General features: G+C 41.8%; 2 protein-coding genes across 2 annotated transcripts in view; one reads left to right on the forward strand and one right to left on the reverse strand.

Annotated features, from left to right (window-relative positions):
- The window catches only part of rps7 (ribosomal protein S7), a 95402-nt gene that overhangs the window by 59611 nt on the left and 11658 nt on the right, over positions 1–24133 (forward strand). The gene's annotated exons all lie outside the window — the stretch shown is intronic.
- On the reverse strand, positions 16749–23896 carry rnaseh1 (ribonuclease H1). Its single transcript, XM_053337563.1, has 8 exons — positions 23402–23896; positions 22408–22532; positions 21475–21672; positions 20963–21062; positions 20785–20839; positions 20204–20288; positions 19648–19772; positions 16749–16931 (listed from the first exon to the last, which is right to left on the reverse strand). Exons 1-8 carry the CDS (start codon positions 23536–23538, stop codon positions 16812–16814), a joined length of 945 nt encoding a protein of 314 aa, XP_053193538.1. The 5' UTR covers positions 23539–23896; the 3' UTR covers positions 16749–16811.

The following is a 24133-nucleotide window of genomic DNA, read 5'->3' on the forward strand; positions in this document are numbered from 1 at the left end:
TCATCTTCATTCAGGTCATCTGATCATGATTATAAAATACATACTGTCATACAGTAACACAGAACACTCAATGTATTATGGCATTGAGGTGATATCACCTTCATTTATTATATCTGAAAATAATTAATATGATCAAATATAACACCTCGCTGTTTACTATGTATGTGAGATAATTACTTCTTGTCATAATGTTAACATAACATCAATGCAATATCTCCTTCCTTAAGGTTTACAGAATGTATACTCATACAAAACAATGTTTTTCTTATAAAAGCAGATATAATGACAGTTCATCAAATATTTATCTCTTCAAATTATGGATCAAATACTGAGATTGTTTAAGATAACTACTCTGCCCTTACAATTGCCTGACTGTGCAAGACTAGACAGATAGCTAATACAAACTTCAGTGAAATCATGTTCTTTTAAAAAAGGCTTGGGTTTACTGGAGGTCGTTTCTGTGAAACTGAAAAAATACAATACAAAACACGCATCAATAATACTGCACAGATCTGCATATGAAATTACAGTGTGACTGACTCCTTTTTAAATTACGAATATTAACCTTTCTCTTTTTACAGATGATGTGACTGACGAATATTTTAACTTATGATAAAGATACAAAAAGATAAACAGCTCAGATCATTGTTACCACGTTGATGTAACAGATGTTAGCAGTTAGCTAGTTAGCTGAAAGTAAAGCAGTAGCCGAAGTAGCTAATATTCATTTATCTACTAAAATTAGCATTTTCCCATCACAGAACAAGTTCACAGTGAATATAATTAGTTAAACAATACTTCCCATCTTTACTTACAGACGTATCTCACAGGCCCAACCAATAAGAAAGGACTGATTATGCTTGCATTCACACTCAATACAAAACACGGAGGATGGAAAACGAAACTTAAGGAAAAAACAGTACTTAAAATATCCACAAGGTGGCAGTAGTGGCCCAGAGACTCAATCTGAATAGGGATCACAACAATAATCTATTAACTAAAATGCCTAGCTATGTATACGTTTTAACCCTATAAAGCCAAGTGAATTATATTTGATTCATAATGTATAAGATCAGATCTAACCCTAACCCTAACCCAGATAGCTCTTATGAAGTCTGAACAGTCACAATCACATGAAATCCGATTTTTGCAAACCAGATTGAAACCACCTTTGGGAGGAAGTTATAAATCGCATTTCGACAGATGTGTCTGAGTCTGAACAGCTCCAAACACTCAAATCGGTTTTGACTGTCCGTGACGTCTCTACGTCTCCACGCTACTCTATGTCACTCTATGCGACACCAGACCTGCGCTTATTCCAGTTGTTGTTGCTAGTTGATATCAATGGAGGCAATGGAGGACGTCTAAACATCAGTCCTTGGACAGAGGACCAAACCAAATTCTTAATTAATCTTTGGGGAGATGGCAAAGTTGGACACTTGCTAAAAACACCGTGGACAGTCAGGCCTAAAAAGATTTGAGAAGGAATCAGATTTGAATCAGATTTGCCTGCAGTCTGAACGCAGCCTTAATGAATGTGAAGTGTGATGTAATTTGTGACCATGGTCTGTAGAAGAGAGAGATCTCCTAGTATGGACGGTTCAGACCATAGGAGAAGAGGAGTGAAGTTCCCCATCTGTCCAGATGTCCGATGAAAATACCAGGATCTGTCTTATGTTAGTTTTTATACAGTTCTGTCTCTTTGGGCTCCTTCATGGAACGTTAATGGGTGTTTGTTTATCTAAAAGAGGCAATGTCCATTTCTCTATCAAATGGTAATGAGCATAGTATGTCCGGTGACACCGAACAACAGATAGAAGGGACAAGTACCAAAAGAAAAGGGACCGTGGATGCTGCTGAGTTGATGTTGGAGTGAAAGTTGTTGATCAGTGGAGTCTGATAGAAGAAGAAGGTTCTCCAATGCTTTCATATATCACCGTAGCTTCATCTCCACCTTCATCATCATGCACCTGTGAGGAACAACACAACACACCTGAGCTTCTGAGATATAATGGAACAAATAAATGACCTTTGTTTCAGAGTAATACAGTCAGCACTGTTTATTCTTATTCTCTTTACAGAATCACAGTAATTAGTGAACTACCACAAACATACAGGAAGCATTTGAATATTCAGTTTTAAAACTCACAGCATTGTCACTGATCTGTGTTTTGTTCCCTGAAAACACAAAAAAAGAGTCAAGTTTAGTTTCATCAGTAAAAGTCCAGATTCATCAAAAGTTGTTCCTAAATGTTGTGTGAATGTTCTCACCTTTAGTTCTCGTCCAGATGTTGACTGACACAACGATTATTATGAGTGCAGTTAAACCCACAAACACGATGAGGAACCTCAACCAGCCTGGAAAGAGAATTAAAACATTAAAAACATTTGTCACTGTTGAACTGTAGTATGAGTGAAATACACTAATGATAACACATATATGGATATTATATTCTGTTTCTGCCAAGTCTGTTCTGCAACATATCACAAACACTGCACCTTTAAAACACTACCTTGTTGTTTTGTTGCAGTATCATTGGTTGTAGGTGCATTTTGGTTCATGTCTGTCGTTGCTGATGTTGATGTCGTCAACAAAAGTCCAACCTCACAATCACCTGGCGCTATTTTCCCTCCCTTCACATCACTGCGCGCTGCCGCCTGTTGACAATTGCGCACCTTTCCATCAGCTGTTTCACTGTGTTTACATGTTCGGATATGCGAGAGAGCTAATGTGAGAACTAGAGAGAGGTAAATATATTATAAGACAAGTAAATATATAAAAAATGGTGCGGATTTACGATTATGCAGACAGCAGCTGGTACGCTGGCCTCCTCATCAATTGAGAGATCTTGCATCTGTGGCATGACAAGTTCCCATTCATGGCAGCAGTAGCTCTCCACCTCCATCGGCATTATTTGACACTTTGAACAAGTGCACCACCATTTATCGCTCACTCTGTCTCTCATCACAGCTACAGCTGCAGGTCCAACTTCAGCTTGGACCTTTCTTTCTCCTCTCTCTCTGCCCCATTGCCCAACTTCATCTGACGAAGCTCGGTATCTGTATATTCGGGTTCATAAAGCTTTCCCTTTGGCTCTGTGGTAAAAGGAATGTTTTCATTTTATAGTCAGACATATTTACGTTTACCATCTGAGCATGTAAACACCGTGAAACAGCTGATGGAAAGGTGCGCAGCTGTCAACAGGCGGCAGCGTGCAGTGATACGAAGGGAGGGCAAATAGTGCAAGGTGATAGTGAGGTCTGACTTTTTTACAGACAACGATTTTGTGATGCAAATGTATTACTCTTTTGAACATATCATGTTTTTCGAAGCAAAACGCTTCATCTTTGTGACACCAGAAACTAACCGGAACTACTTTCTTCAACACCAAAAGCGGGCCAGAACTCTGCTGACAGGATGCAGTGAAAAGCCACTGCTGATGCACGACACTGATGGTGAGGATGTCATACGACTTCATGTAAAAAAAAATGAACTATCCCTTTAATAATTATCAGCTACACACAAAAATGAGAGAATGAGGCAGATTACTCACCTGAAGACGGAGGGTTGAAGGTAAACTGCTGCACTTTCCCAGTTCTTTTATCTGTCATTCTACACTTGAATAACTCAGAATACTTTGACGTCTGTGTAAGATGAGAAGTTGTAAACTCCACAGTAGCAGAACAATAAGACTGTGACTCCTTCATGTGCTGAGTGTTCACATCCTGATCATTACCCTCATACACCCACTTCACTTTGTATGGACACCATCCATATGTCAACACAGAGCAGCTTAACTTCACCTTATCAGCGTTCTTATGTTCAGTCACTGGTGAAGATGGAGATATTGTGAGAGAAAGACAACAAGAGTCAAATTAACTTCATCACTGTAATCATAATTATTGTAATGTTTCAGTATATTGTTCTAACAAGACAGTTTGAGCTGAAAACATTATGATGTAAATACTCACTGCTAACAACAGACAGATAAACATGAGAGCCTGGACCTTGTTGTTGTCCTGATCTGTTGAACTGTCTGCAGATGTAACGACCAACATCCTCAACTGTGACCTTCTTTATAACCAGAGAACAGTTCGCTGTAACACTCAGTCTGTCTGATTTAGCTTTGGCATTTTCACCAATCTGCCCAAGTTTAATCAGCTCTACTACTGCTGCTGTGTTTCTTGAACCACGGAAGAGCCAGGTAGTTCTGTCACATTTATCCTGATCAGTCATCACATTTTCACAGGACAAAGTGGCTTCATCTCCATCTCTGACAGTGATGTAGAGGTCAAGTTGTCCAGTTACTGCTGTTGAGAATTTGAGAGAGAAATGTGATAAATGAACTAAAACAAGAATATGACTGTAGTGTGGATGTAGAAGTTAAGGATAAATGTCTCCACCCACCCCACCAAGACAACAACACACTTCCTTGTGTTAACCATGACCTCATCATGTGATGCTACTTCGCGCACAGGACCAGTAAGACAAACTATTCCCTCTAAAAATGATATTTTCTGTGGAGCCCCGATATTGGTTAAGATAGATAACTGCAATGTCTGATAAGTAAAAAGTATAAAATATGTGTTGAAACAGAATTAGGATTCAGTAGTGACAGGATTCAGTAGTGACAGGATTCATGGTGACGTTTGACACACATGAACAGACAGATGAAGAGTCAATCAGATAAGATGGTGTATCAGAGGTCTGAGACATGTCAGTTCCTCATTTTATCTGTGAAGTCAGTTTCTAAGAACTGATGGGGAAGTGTTTCGATGAGAACATGGAAACAACAGCAGCAGAGGTCGGATATGATGACATGAACACTACAACCACATGAGGCTCACAGTCACAGTGTTACCACCCAGCTCGTTAGGGGCAAGGGAAGCAACATAACTCCAGATATTATGGGTTAAATAAAGTTATTTAATAGCAGGAAGTCAGACGCTTTTAAAAATAATACACAACCAAAAGGGACCAAAGTACCAAAAGAAAAGATGGATAAGATAGAGATATAGATATAGAGAGATCTTATAATTTTGAGATCTTTGCTCATAATCATGAGATAATACTGGTTTCTTTTCACTGTTGAGTGTAGTACGCGTCCATAGATTACGGCTTATTTAATTCATTTTATATTCACTATTTCACCTATATAAACTACACATAACTATAGCTGTAGTTAAATCTACCAGAACCATAACTTCTGCACATACATTGCACTTCCAGTCAGATCTGTCAGGGCCCGGTAGTTTTGTAATGAGTTCGTTTTTTGTCTGGTCTACTTCCTGTTTTATTTTGGTATGTCTTGTCTAACTTCCTCCCCTCCTCTAATGTGTTACACCTGTGCCTCGTTATCCAGTGTATATATATGCTGTGCTCTTTTCCTTCTGTGCCAAATCGTCTTGTCAGTTTCCTGTCAGAGTTCCAGCCTTATCTCAGTTTAGATTCTTAGTGTTATTGACCAGTTTTTGCCTTTCGGATTCCAAATTTTTGCCTAGTGATTTTGTACTTCCTGGTTTCTGATTTTTGGACTGAATTAAACGATTTGAGAACTCTTCATCCCTGTGTCCCTGTCTCTGCATTTGAGTCCACTTGGTCTGTGCCTGAATAAGAATATGACTGTAGTGTGAATGTTTAAAAAGACATCTTATTTCACTGTCTCAGTAAAATAAAATTATTCAATAAGATTTTTGTATCTTACCTGTAAACTGAAACCCCAGAATCAGAAATAAAAACATTTTAATCCATCTGAGTTCAACCATCCTACTTCTCTGTCTTTCTCTCTGTCTTCTTCTCACGCTCTCAGCACTCAAAATGCAGAAATACAAAATCTACTTCCGATAATGAGACAACTGTCACCTCCTAATTGTGGTCAGTCCATTTTTCCTCACTTGTAAGTAAACATCTTTTTTAGGCGGAGCATATTTGCTTTAAATGTTAATTTTTTTTATTTTACAAGCTCGCACTCGCATTTGCAGTATTTTATATAATTTAATATATCTATATAAGATCTTATAATCAGACAAGAGTAAATACATAAAGGATTAGACATTGTAGAAGTTAAGGATAAATGTTTTCACCCACTCATCACCAAGACAACAACACACTTCCTTTCCTCTGCTGCATTTCAAAGTACTTCATATTTATAACAATGACCTCATCATGTGATGCTACTTTGTGCACAGGACCAGTATGACCAGGTAGACAAATTATTCCCTTTTAAAAATGACATTTTCTGTAGAATCCCAATATTGGTGAAGACACATAACTGCAATGTCCGATGAGTAAACACTGTAAAATATTTGATGAAACAGAATTAAGATTCAGTCCTGACAGCACACAAGAACAGACAGATGTTATTTTAGTGGACTGAGAGGTGTTAGTTCCTGTCAGTTTCTGAGAACTGAGGAGGAAGTGTTTCGCACAACAGCAGCAGACATCTGCAGGTTTTAGCCTGTAAAGACGATGACCTAATGAACACCAAAACCACACAAGGCTCTCAGTACACAGAAAAAGACTGAAGAGGTTGAATGTGTGAAGATTATTAATAACGAACAAGGAAGCATAGCATGGAGTAGAAAACTACGACGGTGTATTAGGGCCATATACGTAAAATAAAACCCAAAAAGAACTTGGCCCACATGTATGGCCCTTACACACTGTCATAGAAATATGGCAGCATGACCTCCACTCTTTCTTTCCACGGCGCCAAACCTCAGCTGGCTTTATAGGGCGATCATTTCACACTTCAACCCCTCAAGCCAACACCATATCACCCAACAGGAACCTACACAGTAATCTGAACACGAAGAAATCAAAGTACATATTAAACTCTTTTCCAGCACATTCACATGGCTAAATGGCTCTATCAAAAGGTAAGTTAACCCTAATACATTTCCCAAAATGAATTACTAAACAAAAGAAACATTCTCACAAAAATGAAAACCCCTTCAGTTGGTTCAGCCCAGTGGTGTCAGCATGACATCATCAACACCATCAAAGACGAGTTGAACAAAGAACAAGCATGGTGAGAATGAACAAAGGAACAAAAAATATTCAAACCTGTAACTGAAGTGGTGAGTAAAGAAGAGTTTTCACCCACTTGGTCACAGGAAGTGTTTTGGTGAGGTACAACAGCAGCAGAGGTCGGATATGACGACATGAACACTACAACCACATGAGGCTCACAGTCACAGTGTTACCACCCAGCTCGTTAGGGGCAAGGGAAGCAACATAACTCCAGATATTATGGGTTAAATAAAGTTATTAGCAGGAAGTCAGACGCTTTTAAAAATAATACTCAACCAAAAGGGAACAAAGTACCAAAAGAAAAGAGACAGTGGATGCTGCTCAAAGATAGATAAGATGGAGATATCAGGTCACATCATTTACTGTGTATAGCTTAAGTATTGTACTGTTTATAATGAATATCATGTGTATATTTTGTATTCATAACTCCTAATTCTTATCTTTTTTTCCTTGTTTCCTGGCTTTGCTGTAACATGTGGATTTCCTCTCTGGCGATCAATAAAGTCTCATCTCACCTTCTTCTTACTTTCCTGAACACATTTTTAGCAATGCATAAAAAACTAAGCAGTGAAACCAGTTGTTAAGTTGTGTTTGGGTAAGTGAAAACAAGTTATAGTGGAAAAACAAAGTCCTAATGGGAGGGACAATCATTATATGACAAATCAAGGGGTGTCTTTAAACCAGTAAACCTTTAAGAAGAACTTTTTTTGTCATAAAACGGCCATGTTGGTAGAGGAGGAGGTGCAGGAGCTGGTTTCAGAGGAGGATGCACACAGCTGTCATGGAAACAGATGCCACTTTGTTCATTTTGCCATCTTTCATTGTGACTCCCCTCCAAATCGTCCCTCCATCATCGATGGCATGCTGAGTCCTGCTTCTCCTTGAGAAGCAGACAGGAAGTGCCAGAGTGAACACCGCTATCGGATTGGATGGAGAAATAATTGTTAAATGATAATTACTGGAGAGGAGAGCGGTCGACGCCAGATGTGCTCTGATAGTTGTTTAAAGGTTTTAACTGTCTAATAATCAGCTGATACTGTCTCAAAGATTTGACCTCAGACATTTGGACATCGCAGCAGTTCAAAATAACGACTCACACTAAGTGACTCAGACTTAACCTCCAGGCCTTTAGGCGTTGGTCAGCTGTAACTGCAGTGACTTTAACATGACCTCAGCGATTGGGTAATGGAGAAGTTGCGTTACACAAGCTCAAAATATAAGAGATGACCCGAGTGATTCAGACATGGACTCAGCAAATCGCAGGCCCCCTTTGGGACTTGGAACAACGTCAGCAACTTGGATATTAACACAAAGACTCAAACATGACCTCAATCGGTCAAAGGCTGTGTCCAAAATCACTCCCTACTTACTATATAGTATCAGACAAAGGGATGAAGAGTTCTTAAGCCGTTTAATCAGTCCAAAAAGTCAAAAACCAGGAAATCCAAAATCACTAGGCAATACTCAGAATCCAAAAGGTCAAACTGGTCAATAACACTAACAATATAAACTGAGATATGAACGCTGGAACTCTGACAGGAAACTGACAAGACGATCTGGCAGAGAAGGAAAAGAGCACACCACATATATACACTGGATGATAACAAGGCACAGGTGTAACACATTAGGGGAAGGGAGGCAAACAGGAAGGGAGGAAGTTAGACAAGACACACCAAAATAAAACAGGAAGTAGACAATACAAAAAAACTAAATCTACCAAAATACATTACAAAACTACCGGGCCCTGACATATAGTGCACTACATTCACCCTCCTCCATTTTATTTGACTGTGTGAATGCTCAGTGTATAAATATGTCCACTATAAAGCACCCTACAATATTTAACAATGGAGTGATGCTTTAGAGTATTGAAGACAACATTTACTTGGTATTGTTGGGGATTCTTAATTTGCAAATGGAGCAACCCCAATTATTATGTGATGGATTCAAATGCAGCAGATTTACAGGTTGCAAGACTGTGCACGGCAAATTCCTACCGCACCTAAATAGTAAGTAATTCCTAATAATTACAATTACTAATAAAAAATACATAAAATAATGATATAATAATTTAAGAGCAATTGTCATGTTTCTCTTAAATGATGTACAGATTTATAAGACAATATCTCAAATGGCTTGAAAAACAGTGCATATAGCTTCCATGAATAAAAAATAAAAAAAACAAGTTTGGGTCCCAGATGTTTACTCTGACCCTGACCTCATAAACTCCAGATGTGACCTCAGTGACTCAGACGTGACCTCGGCTCCTCAGGCACGATTGCGTTAACCTCAAAGACTCGGACGTGGATTTTAACATATCGAACATGAGCTCTAGCAACTCCAGATATGATTTCAGCGACTTGGACGTTAACTCAGAAACTCCAGGCGTGACCTCGGACATTAACTCTGAGACTCGGACGTGGCCTCAGCGACTTGGACAGATGCTCTATGACTTAGCTTTGACCTAAGAGACTCGAGTCAAGACCTTGCCAATCTAGACTTGACCTCAGATTTGGATATAAACTCTAAAAAAAAAAAAAAACGTGGAACTTGACTCAGACTTTAGTAACTTGGCTACAACACCAGCGTAGTCGGGGCTGATTTTCTGTCAAGCAGCTGAACATCTCCATGAAGTTTTCTTTCCTCCCCATCAGCACTGCGAGCACTTTCTCCAAACAACCCCTGCTCGGTGTCAGACGGTTTGTGGAGTCAGAGAGTTCTTCAACCCCAGCAGAACATTCTGGTATATTTTAAACACTGTTGGTCTAAAAATTGATTAAAAAAAAACCCTCTAACTGAAGTGTGAGCAGGATGTTTCTAATGTCTGGTTTGTTAAGTTTCTTTACAGTTCGCTCGGTCTTCTTCCCCTCCAGCAGGGCAACAGCAGACCAATGCCAGAGCTCAGTCTGCTGAGGAGGCATGAGTGTGTGTGTGTGTTGAGGGGGAGTGCTAACGAGGCTCAGCCAGCGAGGAGGTGAAGCTTCTGCAGGGTGACCTCTGACCTCCGAGAGGCGCTCTCTCTCAGACTGGGCTGCCTCTGGCGGGGTCGACGTGCCCCACGCTTGCCGCGAGGCAGCGGTCGAGGTCAGAGCGAGGAACCCCAAGCCTCCGTCCTGCCGTTTTCCGACATTGACACCAACCGATCGACCGGCCGCAAGAATACAGAGGAGGAGGAGGAGGATGGAGGAGGAGGAGGAGGAAGGGACTGAAGGAGGATGCTGGAGTTTCTAATTTCTCGTTCTCTCTGTTTCCATCAGCAGAAACAAAGCTGGTGATTATTTTTCCAAAGCATGTATATTAGGTCTGCCGCCGGGGAAGGAGTCGCAAAAAGAAAGAGGTGAGGAGGGTGATGTTGAAAGAAAAGAAGGAAAAGGATACGATGAGAGAAGAGGAAGATGAGCTGATGGTGAAGAAGGAGACAGGAATGAGAAGACTGAAAAAGAAGAAAGGGCAATGATGAACATTTCACCCACGTATAAAATCTGTTGGAAACTTTAAGAGCTGCACTAGAATTTAAAATAAAGTTGTGAAGGTTTGGGGGGGAAAAAGGCAGCAGAAAATGAATTTGTAAAGATGGAGCTTTCAGTAGGTAAGTCAGGTAAAGCTTAAGAGGTTAAACTTGAGGGAAAAACATTTTTAAAAAAACTTGCAATACATCACATATTTAATTTTAAATCTCCAATAAATCAGATTTTGTGTGGATCAATGGATCAAATGACAATGTGAAATATGAAATATGTCACTTGTTGAACTTATCACCATCTCTGCAGGGCTTTTCAGACTTTTATAGCTCCTAGTTTCAGTTTAAAGGCACACTTATATATCACAACCTCTTGACTACATTGTAAATATCTCAATTAACAACAATTTAAAGTCAAGATTTTGTGATATGAAGCACAACAAGCTAGAGAAGCTGTAAACAGTAGCGTCTGCATTACACAGAAACATGATAGCTGTTAGTTCATTGGAGCCGTTTCTAAACAAACTAACATGACCAAACTCTTCATAATGAAAGAACATAATGTTTTTAATATTTTTTAGACGACGTGGAGGTCTACAGCACAGAGGAATACGATAAGTCAGGCTTTGGATAAACACACATTACCTTTTCATAGGTTTAACTCATTGTTGATTTGGATCAGCTACATACAGTATCATTATATCCTGTTTCCAGTCTAATTTTATCCCTCATGTTGGACGTTGGCATCACCACTCAAAAGTGGCGTGATCGGTATGGTCAAAACGGTGTAAATACTGACAATCTGACCGAGGGCCTTACTTGAGAAATGGTAAATGGACTGTACTTATATAGCACCTTTTTAGTCATGACCACTTAAAGCACTTTTACACTACATGTCTCATTCACATACACTGATGACAAGGCAATGGGAGCAATTTGGGGTTAAGTATCTTTGCCGAAAGACACATCGACATGTGGACTGGAGGAGCCGAGAATCGAATTGCCAATCTTCCAGTTGGTGGACGACCACAGCTGCATAACCAAAATGAGACTCTACTAATCAAATTCTAAGTGATATTCATCTGGACTTCCTAAACTGCAAAGGTCTTGGATTAATGGATGAATCCACCTGGATGTGAGAAGCTTAGTAACAAAACTGGACTACGTTTGAATCTGAGTCCATCTCACTCAAAGCATTTTTACACTACATGTCTCATTCACACACACTGATGACAAGGCAATGGGAGCAATTTGGGGTTAAGTATCTTTGCCGAAAGACACATCGACATGTGGACTAGAGGAGCCGGGAATCGAACCGCTGGGAATCGAACCTCCAATCTTCCAATTGGTGGACAACCGCTCTTCCTCCAGAGTCACAGCCGCACAACAGAAATGAGACTACTAATCAAATTCTAATTGATATTCATCTGGACTTCCTAAACCACAGAGGTCTTGGATTAATGGATTAATCCACATGGATGTGAGAAGCTTAGTAACAAAACTGGACTACGTTTGAATCTGAGTCCGTCTCCCCAATCCAGATATTTGAATTCTACCAGAAACTTGCCTGTCTGATGAAATTAAGGATGATGTTACTTCACTTCAATACAAATGAGGTGGACCGAAACTCTTTTTCTGTCTTTATGTCACGCTCTTTGTCTCTCTGCCAAAATAATTTGTATTCCTTTTGCATTAACTATGTGTCTCTAAACCTTAACCCTTTATAGGACACTCATTGAAAGGAAGGTAGGGAGGAAGGAAGGAAGGAAGGAAGGAGGGAGGAAGGAAAGGAAGGAAGGAAGGAAGGAAGGAGGGAGGGAGGAAGGGAAGGAAGGACGGAGGAAAGAACGAAGGAAGGAAGGAAGGAAGGAAGGAAGGTAGGGGGGAGTAAAGAAAGAGAGAAGGAGGGAGGGAGGAAGGGAAGAAAGAAGGAAGGAAGGAAGGAAGGAAGAAGAAAGGGGGATGGAGGAAGGAAAGAAAGAAGGGAGGAGAGAAGGAGGGAGGGAGGAAGGACAGATGGAAGGAAGGAAAGGAAGGAAGGATGGAGGAAATAAGGAACGAGGGAGGGAGAAAGGAAAAGAGGAAGGGAAGAAAGAAGGCAGGGAGGAAGGAAAGGAAGGAAGGGTGGAGGAAATAAGGAACGAGGGAGGGAGAAAGGAAAAGAGGAAGGGAAGAAAGAAGGAAGGGAGGAAGGAAAGGAAGGAAAGAAGGAAGAAAGGAAGGAAGGAAGGATATTTTGGGTTACCAAATATAATTATTTGCCCAATAAAGGGTTAATAATACTAATAAAATAGTGGTATGGTAATCCAGGCCTATCACCTCTCACCTGCTCATCAAACCTTTAGATAAATTAGTTAATCTTATATCTGAGTATGAAGCTTCTTAAGTTTTGCTTATGTAGTGACCTTAACCTTGACTGGTTATCCTCTCTCTCTCTCTGAGGGGATAAAAACAAAAATCACTATTGATTGAATTAACCCTTAAAACAGGCCTTACTAGTTATGTCATTTGCACCTAAAGGAAGGAAGGAAGGAAAGGAGGGAAGAAGGAAGGAAAGGAGGGAGGAAGGGAAGGAAGGGAGGGAGGAAGGGAAGGAAGGGAGGGAGGGAGGAAGGAAGGAAGGTAGGAAGGAAAGGAGGGAAGAAGGAAGGAAAGGAGGGAAGAAGGGAAGGAAGGGAGGAAGAAGGAAGGAAAGGAAGGAGGGAGGAAGAAGGATGGAAAGGAGGGAGGGAGGAAGGAAGGAAGGAAGGAAGGAAGGAAGGAAGGAAGGAAGGAGGGAGGAAGAAGGATGGAAAGGAGGGAGGGAGGAAGGAAGGAAGGAAGGAAGGAAGGAAGGGAGGGAGGGAGGAAGAGAGGGAGGAAGGAAGGAAGGAAGGAAGGAAGGGCGGGAGGGAGGGAGGGAGGAAGGAAGAACAGATGAAGGAAGGAAGAAAGGAAGGACAGATGAAGGAAGGAAGAAAGGACAGAAGGAGGGAACATTTACCCTAACAGCTGAACTTAGATCTGAGGAAGGAAGGAAGGATGGACAGATGAAGGAAGGAAGGAAGGAAGGAAGGAAGGACAGATGAAGGAAGGAAGGAAGGAAGGTAGGAAGGACAGAGGAAGGACCCGGGAGGACAGCAGGAAGGTTAAAGAGTCTGTATCTCCTGGTGCACGTTGTCTGTTTAAGGGTTAAATTTAACTGAGCTCATTTCTTCACCTACTCAGCCAGACACCAGACACCAGAAACCCAGAAAAGTCGATCCTGAAAGATATAATCCTAACGATCAAACCACATAAATTCACAGCCAGTGGTGTGTTTGCACTAGACTCAAGTGATCATTGCCCAAATTTCTGCATTAAAAAAAAAGAGAGATAACCACCACATTTTTTTTTTTTTATTAAGAGAGACTTTAAATTTTTGGTTGAATCTCTCGGGTTCTGACCCTGAATTCGCCTTCAGCCATTTCACAGATGTTTTTTTTTTTTTAAACTCCTTAGCAAATAAACGTGTTCCCATTAAGAAATACAAGGTAAAAAAAAAAGGATGAAATCTAAAGTTCTCAACCTGAAGGTCAAGGCAGATGGTCGCCCACCCTCGTTTGACTGTTCCTCCCTTCCTCTTTCTTTAATTTTTCCTTCCCTCTTCCTTCCTCCCTCCTTACTCCTTTCCTTTCCTTCCTTCCTTTCTCTTTACTCTTTTCCCTCCCTCCTTCCTTCCTTCCTTCCTCCTTACTCCTTTCCTTCCTTCCTTCCTTCTCTCCTTCCTTCCTCCCTCCTTTCCATCCTTCCATCCTTCCTTCCTTCCTTCCTTCCTTCCTTCCTTTCTCCCTCCTTACTCCTTTCCTTCCTCCTTTCCTTCCTCCTTTCATTTCTTCCATCCTTCCATCCTCCTTTCCTCCCTTCCTCCCTCCTTACTCCTTTCCTTCCTTGACCTGAGGACAACAGGAGGGTTAATTTCATCTCTACAATCTAAGGAGATAAGAGAGAAGGAGGGAGGGAAGGAAAGAAGAAAGAAGGAAGGCAGGAAGGAAGGAAGGAAGGAGGAAGGAAGGAAGGAAGGAAGGACAGAGGAAAGAAGGAAGGGAGGAAGGTAGGGGGGAGGAAAGAAAGAAAGAAGGAGGGAGGGATGAAGGAAGGAAAGGAAGGAAGGAGGGAAGGAAAGAAGAAGGGGGATGGAGGAAGGACAGACAGAAGGAAGGAAGGAAGGAAGGAAGGAAGAGTAAAAACAAACAGGGTCAATTTGACCCGGGAGTACGACACGAGGGTTAATAAAGTCTCTAATATATAAACTCAGCCTGCAGTCCTAAATATATGACTAGATGTTCATCAGATATTTATATGTCAAGCAATGAATAACTTTATTATTTATTATTTATGGGTTTACTTTCTTTGTTCATACAGCAAAAAACCTATGAAAATATAAATCACAACTAACTTTTAATGACAACTTTTTGGACTGAAATATGACAGTTTTCAGTCTTTGATACCATCATGAGACCAAGAATGGAAACCCTCAACACTCAGCCGATACAACCAGTAATACTTAAGGTTTATAGTGATCATATAATAATATTTACTGGTTTACAGTCTCAGTTTAATTTTGTGACCTAACATTTGGATTTGCCAGATTTAAATCATGTCTTTTCTCAGTTTCCATCAGTTTCACTGTAATAAACTTTGACATTTGCTCCACCTGCTGGTCGATGGAGGGAATTACATCAAATGACACCTCAGTGCATTTTTTTTGTGTTGCATAATCAAATTAAAATCAAATATTTTCTTTTATCCCCCCACACAATGCTTCTTTCCTTCTTCCTTTATCCTTAAAATATTCCGATTTTATTCTGACATCATTTCTTTTTGTCCTTACTTCACCTTCTTTTTTTAAACTTTCTGTTCTTTCCACCAAAAAAAAAAAGAAAAAGAAAAAAAAATGCTCCTGATAACTTCATAGATCAACAGACAGCTGAAGCAGAAACATACACACACTCCTCTAGAGTATTACTTACTGCCTTCCTTCCTTCCTCCCTCCTTACTTCTTTCCTTCCTCTCTCCTTTCCTTTCTTCCATCCTCATTTCCTCCCTCCTTTCCTTTCTTCCATCCTCCTTTCCTCCCTCCATACTCCTTTCCTTCCTTCCTCCCTCCTTACTTCTTTCCTTCCTTCATCCCTCCTTCCTCCCTCCTTACTTCTTTCCTTCAACTCTCCTTTCCTTTCTTGCATCCTCCTTTCCTCCCTCCTTATTTCTTTCCTTCCTCTCTCCTTTCCTTTCTTCCATCCTGCTTTCCTCCCTCCTTAGTGCTTTTCTTCCTTTCCTCCCTCCTTATTCCTTTCCTCCTCCCTCCTTACTTCTTTCCTTCCTCTCCCCTTTCCTTTCTTCCATCCTCCTTTCCTCCCTCCTTACTCCTTTCCTTCCTTCCTTCCTTCCTTCCTCCCTCCTTCCTTCCTTCCTCCCTCCCCCTCCCTGTTCCTTCCTTCCTCCCTCCTCCCTCCTTCCTCCTTTTCTTCCTCCCTCCCTCCTTTCCTTTCTTCCATCCTCCTTACTCCTTTCCTTCCTTCCTCCCTCCTTACTTTTTTCCTTCCTTCCTTCCTCCCTCCTTTCCTTCCTTCCTTCCTCCTTCCTTACATCTTTCCTTCCTTCCTTCCTTCCTCCCTCCCTTCCTTCCTTCCTCCCTCCTTACATCTTTCCTTCCTTCCTTCCTCCCTCCTTACTTCTTTCCTTCCTCCCTCCTTTCCTTTCTTCCATCCTCCTTTCCGTCCTTCCTTCCTCCCTCCTTTCTTCCATCTTCCTTTCCTCCCTCCTTACTCCTTTCCTTCCTTCCTTCTTCCCTCCTTACTTCTTCCATCCTCCTTTCCTCCCTCCTTACTCCTTTCCTTCCTTTCTCCCTCCTTCTTCCTTTCCTTCCTTCCTCCCTCCCTCCTTTCCTTTCTTCCATCCTCCTTACTCCTTTCCTTCCTTCCTTCCTCCCTCCCTCCTTACTTCTTTCCTTCTTCCTTTATCCTTCAACTACTCAAATTTTGTTTCTCTCTTTTCATCTTCCTCACATAATCTCTTTTTGTCCTTTCTTCACCTTTTTTTTTTTTAAACTTTCTCTTCTTTCCACCAAAAGAAAAAAAACACAGGAGGAAAAATTGCTCCTGATAACTTCATACATCGACTTTTGATTTTATTCTCCGTCACAGTATACCAAACAGGAAGCTGAAGCAGAAACATAAAACTTTATTAAGAGCAAAAAATTAACATTCAACAGAAAAAGACACACTTCCCCACACACACACCTCTTGGTCACAAACGCTGCCAATCCACACGATCAGTCCTGCAGCATTAAATGATGAACTAACTACAATCATCATCGTCGTCGTCTTGTTTTTCCTTTAAAGGCTTCACTGCTCCTTCTCTCGACAGTCTGTCGGCCTCCTCGTTGCCTCTGTAGCCGGCGTGACCGGGAATATGCAACTGGAGGAGAGAGAGGGAGAGAGAGAGAGAGAGAGAGAGAGAGAGAGAGAGAGAGAAAGAGAGAGAGAGACAGAGACAGAGAGAAAGAGGGAGAGAGAGAGAGAGAGAGAGAGAGAGAGAGACAGAGAGAGAGAGAGAAAGAGAGACAGAGACAGAGACAGAGAGGGAGGAAGGAAGGAAGGAAGGAAGGAAGGGGGAGGGGGGAGGGAGGAAAGGAGGGAATTTTGTATTATTCTACACACACAAAACTCACAACATCATTATTTTACTATATTCTTCAACGAGAACGAATAAATAATGCAAACATGATAATTACCTTTAATATCATCAATCATTTCATACTTGTAATAATCAGCCAAAAATAATTGCAGTTTAGATATTAGTCTTTAGTCTTAGTTTCTGGAGGATGCAGCAACACAATCATGATTCACATCTAATCTGCACTCCTCCTTGGTTCACACACACACACACACACACACACACACACACACACACAGCTTGACAACAGTATCCGTCCCACTAATTGGCTCTAATTGGTTAATCGTTGGTCCTCCTGCATCACTCACTGGATCAATCGTTACTTTAACAGATAAACTGCTGTTTCTGTTTCCTGTCATGGTGTCGGACCAGAATCAGTCACTTCGGTGGAGTGGGAGGATTAAAAAAAAAAAAAAAAAAAGGTCTGAATCAGGCAGTTTACCACACACACACACACACTCTGGCCTTTATGTGCCTCTAGCGCCCCCGGTGGATGTTTGAGGGCCAGCAGAGGGCAGCAGAGTGCAAGAAATAAAACCCACAGCAACTAAGAGCTTTAAATACAGGATGATGAGCAGCACACAACCATTAACCTTCCTGTCGTCCTCCCGGGTCAAACTGACCCCGTCTGTTTTGACTGTTCCTTCTTTCCTTCCTTCCTCTTTTCCTTCCTTCCATCTTTCCTTCTTTCTTCCCTCCTTCCTTCCTTCCTCTGTCCTCCCTTCCAATCATTCCTTCCTCTTTTCCATCCTTCCTTCCTTCCCTCACTTCCATCCTTCCTTCTGTCCTTCCTTCTCCCTTTCTTCCATCCTTCCATTTTTCCTTCCTTCTTCCCTTCCTCTGTCCTTCTTTCCTTCCTTCCTTTGTCCTTTTTTCCTTCCTTCCTTTGTCCTTCTTTCCTTCCTTCCACCTTTCCTCACTTCCATCCTTCCTTCCTTCTCCCTTTCTTCCATCCTTCCATCTTTCCTTCCTTCTTCCCTTCCTCTGTCCTTCTTTCCTTCCTCTCCTTTCCTCCCTTCCTTCCTTCTTCCTCCCTTTCATCCTTCCTTCCTCTGTCCTTCTTTCCTACCTTCCTCTCCTTTCCTCCCTTCCTTCCACCCATCATTCCTTCCTTCCTCCCTTCCTGTCCTTCTTTCCTCCCTTCCTCTCCTTTCCTCCCTTCCATCCTTCCTTCCTTGACTCGAGTACACAACAGCTTTGCATTTTATATATTTTTACTTAATTTAATGAGGTGATAATCCCTTTTTGTTGGTACTGTGTTCCTGCTGTGGACAGAAAACTTCCTGATTAACAAAACTACAGAACAAGTTTTTTAGTTTCTTGTAAAAGTAATAAAAATAACACTGTTCACTTTCCTTTTTTTTTTTCCTTCCCTCTCTTTAACCTCTACAGCGGTCTAAATATTGATGTTTCTCTGCCTTCAGGTTATGTTGGAAATCAGAGAACAGTGTCAGAGAATAAGACGAGTTATTGGATTTAAAGTTAGTCTCTCATGTGTTTTGAGTTTAGGAGGATAATAAAATATATATGATTAAATATTTAAAGGGGTAATAGTGTTTGAGGGCCAGCAGGGGGCAGCAGAGTGCAAAAAATAAAACCCACAAGCCACTAAGTGCTTTAAATACAGGATGATGAGCAACAACCATTAACCTTCCTGGCGTCCTCCCGGGTCACCCCGTCTGTTTTGACTCTTTTTCTTTCTTTCTTTCTTTCTTTCTTTCTTTCCTTCCTTCCCTCCTTCCCTTCTTTCCTCTGTCCTTCCTTCCTTCTTCCTCCCTTCCATCCTTCCATCCTTCCTCCCTCCATCTTTCCTTCCTCCCTTCCATCTTTCCTTCCTTCTTCCTCCCATCCTTCCTCCCTTCCTCTGTCCTTTTTTCCTTCCTTCTTCCTCCCTTTCATCCTTCCTTCCTCCCTCCTTTCCTTCCTTCTTCCTCCCTTCCTTCTGTCTTCCTTCTTTCCATCTTTCCTTCCTTCTTCCTCCCATCCTTCCTCCCTTTCATCCTTCCTTCCATCCATCCATCCATCCATCCATCCTTCCTTCCTTCCCTCCTTCCTGTCCTTCTTTCCTTCCTCCTCCCTTCCATCCTTCCATCTTTCCTTCCCTCTTCTTCCCTTTCATCCTTCCTTCCTTCCATCTTTCCATCCTTCCTTCCTGTCCTTCTTTCCTTCCTCCTCCCTTCCATCCTTCCTTCCTTCCTTCCATCTTTCCTTCCCTCTTCTTCCCTTTCATCCTTCCTTCCATTTCTTCCTTCCTTCCTAATAATAATATATATAATAATATTTAAAGGGGTAATACAAAAGTTAGGAAGCAGGTAGTTCAGGAGGAATTAACCTACCTCTATTTTACAGTACAGCCCCCCCCCCCCCCCCCCCCCCATCACTGTTTACTCTTCAGTGTCTCTCTAAAACAATAGTAGAATAATAAAAAGACAGTAATATGTGAGAGGCGGATATTTACCCAGACTACCTCCACCTCTGAGTTCAGTCTGTCCAGCTTCACAAAGTCGTCTTTGTTGGTGATCGCACCTCCAGACTTCAGCCTCCAGCCGTTACGCTTCCAGTCTTTCACCCAGCTGGTAACACCTGCAGGACACACACACACACACGTTAGTCTTTATATGATTGTGAGGACACTAATTAACATAATGCATTCACAAACCATCACAGCTAAATGGCTTGTAGAACCTGATAATGTAATAAAGTGTATTTCCCAATAATTGACAATGTTTTCTCAAAATACAGAAACACACACACACGTTTATCTTTATATCCTTGTGAGGACATTCATTGACATAATACATTTCCTAACCTTAACCTTAAACTTAAAACCCAAGTCTGAAGCCTCACATTGTTCTTGAAAGTTGTGTTTTTTGGACTGAAACTGGTTCCCTCAAAGACAGAAAGACACACACACATATTTCAAACCTTCTTTCAGGTCTAAACCTAGTTTACCTGAACATGACTTTGGACTCAGCGGGTTAAATGTTGAGCTGTTTTAGGAAGTTGTGACTCACCGTTGATCGTGAACTTGCTGTCTGTGTAGAGAACCAACTTCTTTATCTTCTCCTCTTTGGCTTGTTGCAGCGCTCTGCAGGCTGCCTGGTACATAGAAACACACACACACACACACACACACACACACACACACACACACACACACACACACACACACACACACACACACACACACACACACACACACACACACACAGTTACTTTACATCAGGGGTGTCAAACATGCGGCCCGTGGGCCAGAAGCGGTCCGCCGAGAGGTCCAATCCGGCCCAGTTTCCTTCTTCCTATTTTCTTTCCTTCTGTCTGTCCTTCCTTTCTTCCTCCCTATCTTATTTTCCTTCCTTCTTTCCTTCCATCTGTCTTCCCTTCCTTCCTTCCTTCCTTCCTTCATTTGTGTATTCTCTTTCTTGTCCTCCTCCTTTTCATTCCTTCCTTCCATCTGTCTTCCCTTCCTTCCTTCTTGTCTTCTCTTCTCTTCCTTCCGCCCTTCCTTCCTTTTAATAGACCCAGTTTGTGAAAGTGTTGATTTTGACTTTAACCAGCACTTAAAACATGATGAGAGGTAAGAAAACATTCTTGCCTGCAACTCTGCGCGCTGGTTGGTTTGTCGTCCGTGCAACCGGTCGCCAACATTTCTGCAGAACAAATGTGACAAATGATCATTTTATTATATATTTAACAGGTAAAAGGTGTCTATGTGTGTGTGTGTGTGTGTGTGTGTGTGTGTGTGTGTGTGTGTGTGTGTGTGTGTCTCTTACAGCGGGTGGTTGTGGCCCCAGTACACTCCGATGCCGGCTTTAGCTCCGGTCTTGCCGTTGGCCAAACAGCAGCCGTCAGTGTAAACGACCACAGCGTCACCTAGAGGAGGAGAGGAAGAATTACTTTATTAACCCTCCTGGTGTCCTCGAGTCAGGGAAGGAAGTTAGGAAGGGAGGAAAGGAGGAAAGGAGGGAAGGATGGAGGCAGGGAAGGAAGAAGGGAGAGAAGGAGGGAAGGACAGAAGGAAGGAGGGAAGGAAAGAAAGGAAGGAAGAAAGGATGGAGGGAGGGAAAGAAGGGCAGAAGGAAGGAGGGAGAGAAGGAGGGAAGGAAAGAAGGACAGAAGGGAGGAAGGAAAAGAAAGAAGGAAGGAGGGAAGGTAAGAAGGAAGGAAGGAAAGAAGGAACAGTCAAAGCAGATGGGGTCAATTTGACCCGGGAGGACGACACGAAGGTTAGAAAAACTATCTCCACATCACATTTATCTCATGTCTTTGGATGTTTGGATCTTACCCATGTACGTAAAGCCGTCTGCACTCACTGACGTCGAGCTCTCAGGCGTCGAGCTTTCTGTCGGTTTGACTCGTTTGCGTTGGGACTCCTCCTCTCCTTCCTCTGAGTGACATCTCTTCTTACCCAGAGGGATGTACATCAGAGGCTCCGGGCCTCTTTTAGGGAGCATATTGACGGACGGCTCGATACTCTTAGACACTGAAAGACACAAATTGTTGTTGGGGGTTTTTTCATATAAGGGATCTGCTTTCCCCCCCCTTAGAACTTAGAACTGCATTCTATCAAAAGGCCACCAGGGGGCGACCGTCTCTATACAAGTCAATGGAGAATTCACCAACTTCTCACTTGATTTCTAACCTCAGTAAACGTTTTCAAAATGTGTTTATGGTCTCAATCGCTAGTTTGAAGCCTTCTTCAATGCAGTATGATGTTCATTTGGGACATTTTGGCCTCCCTGATTTTATATGTGACGATAAAGCAGGGTATGCATTAGGGCGTGGCTACGTCCTGATTGACAGGTTGATTGCCCAATGTCCTCGAGATCCAGCCCTCGCAACCATAGCAACCTCCCCGCTCCACTCATGGCTCCGCCTCATGCCCATATAAGTAGAATCCGTGTTTTTATTTTTCCCAGCATGCACCAGAAATTTTCAAGATGGCGCTGCCTAGATTAGAAACTATTGGCTTCCGAGCAGCAGTCCACAAACCAATGGGTGACGTCACGGATGTTACATCCATTTCTTTTACACAGTCTATGGTGATATCAGCCACAAGGGGACAGACTATTTCATTGTACTGCTTAAAAACGTCTCTAAGAAGATTTTCTATCATCCACTGGCTTTATATTATCAACATTCTTCCTGTAACAAATATAAAAACAGCAGATATTTGCCCATTAATAAAAGGGTTTAATGATTATTAGGGTTAGCCCACCTTTCTTCACGTCTGGAATAGGAGACGGATCGACTCCTCTGACGAACGCCCACGCATCTTTCTCTGATGCAAACTTCTTGAAAGCGGCGGCCGGGAACTTTTCCACCTGCTTCTTACACTCGTCCCTAAAATCACAGAGAAAAAATGTTGATTAACAGACTGGAAATATATCAACACATCTTACACCTTATATATTCTTTATTTGGTAGTTTATCAGTCAGATTAACACTGAGCTGAACATTATTCTTGATAAGTAGAGAGCTGAGGTCAAAACAATATGCGCATTAATGAGTTCATATTCTAAGAATTTTATTTTGCCCTTATTTATACATACTGAATAAAACCCTCCTAAATGGATCCATAACTTTCCTTCCTTCCTGTCTTCTTTCTTTCCTCCCCCCTTCCTTCCTTCATGTTTCCTTCCTCCCTCCCTCCCTCCCATAGACTGTATTCTACCCTTCCCTCCCCCTTTCTTTCTTCCTCCCTCATTCCTTCATGCTTCCTTCCTTCCTCTCTCCCTGTCTTCTTTCCTTCCTTCCTCCCTCCCTCCCTCCCATAGACTGTATTCTACCATTCCCTCCTTCCTCCCTGTCTTCTTTCTTTCCTTCCTTCCTGTCTTTTCTTTCGTCCCTCCCTGTCTTGTTTCCTTGCTTCCTTCTTCCGTCCCCCTTCCTTCCTCCCTCCCTGTCTTCTTTCCTTCCTTCCTTTCTTCTTCCCTCCCTCCCCCTTCCTTCCTCCCTCATTCCTTCATGCTTCCTCCCTCCCTGTCTGTCTTCTTTCTTTCCTCCCTCCCTGTCTTCTTTCCTTCCTTTCATCCTTCCTCCCTCCCTCATTCCTTCATGATTTCCTCCTTCCTCCCTCTCTTCTTTCTTTCCTTCCTTCCTTCCTTCCTTCCTCCCTCCCTTCTTTATTTCCTTCCTCCCTCCCTCCCTTTCTTCTTTCTTTCCTTCCTCCTTTACATATTAAAGTGTATAAAAGTGTAAACCAGCCTCACCATGAATAGTAGACACCAGGTTTGACTCCTTTCCTCACTGCGTAGTAACCCTTCGCCATGTCTTCTGCAGAGCTGCAATGTCCTCCAGTCCTCCTTAAAGTTAGACCTCTCCTAAAGAGTCCAGTGAGCTTTAACATCACTGTCAGCAGATGCACCGAGAGGAAACAGGGCCGGGTTTCATCATTAGACACTAAATAAAGGTGATTAAACGCAGCGAAACCATATAAAAAAAGTCAATAACAAAGAGACGTTGTTAGCTTAGTTAGCTTCTCCTTAACAACTAAATAAAGAATAAACGTCTTCCTGTTGGCATGGCAACGGAATAAACAATATCCACTCTCATAAACCAAGACGTTAGCGCAGGTTTAACTCCTTAAATTCGCTTAAATAATCATGAAAAGTAACAAAAGCTACCGACACTGCTAGCTAATGCTATGTGTGTCCTCATGCAGCTTCTTCTTCTACTGTTCGTTTAACGGCAGGTGGCGACCATGTTCTTCTTCTTCTCTGGTTTTAATGGCGGACTACAGACCAGCGAGCACACTCTATAGGTATATGAGTGTGATATTGTGGCTTTAAACAAGACAAAAACTAATACATGTTGTCTTTGTTAACGTAAAAACAGATTTTAATTAAGTCTTTGTTTCTTTTTCCTTCTTAAGACGAATAACTCCGATCTCCGAACACTTTTAATTTAATTTAAACACCTTATATCCACGTCTCCTTACTTTA

The sequence above is a fragment of the Scomber japonicus genome, chromosome 17 (genome assembly GCF_027409825.1).
Source record: "Scomber japonicus isolate fScoJap1 chromosome 17, fScoJap1.pri, whole genome shotgun sequence".
NCBI lineage: Eukaryota > Metazoa > Chordata > Actinopteri > Scombriformes > Scombridae > Scomber > Scomber japonicus.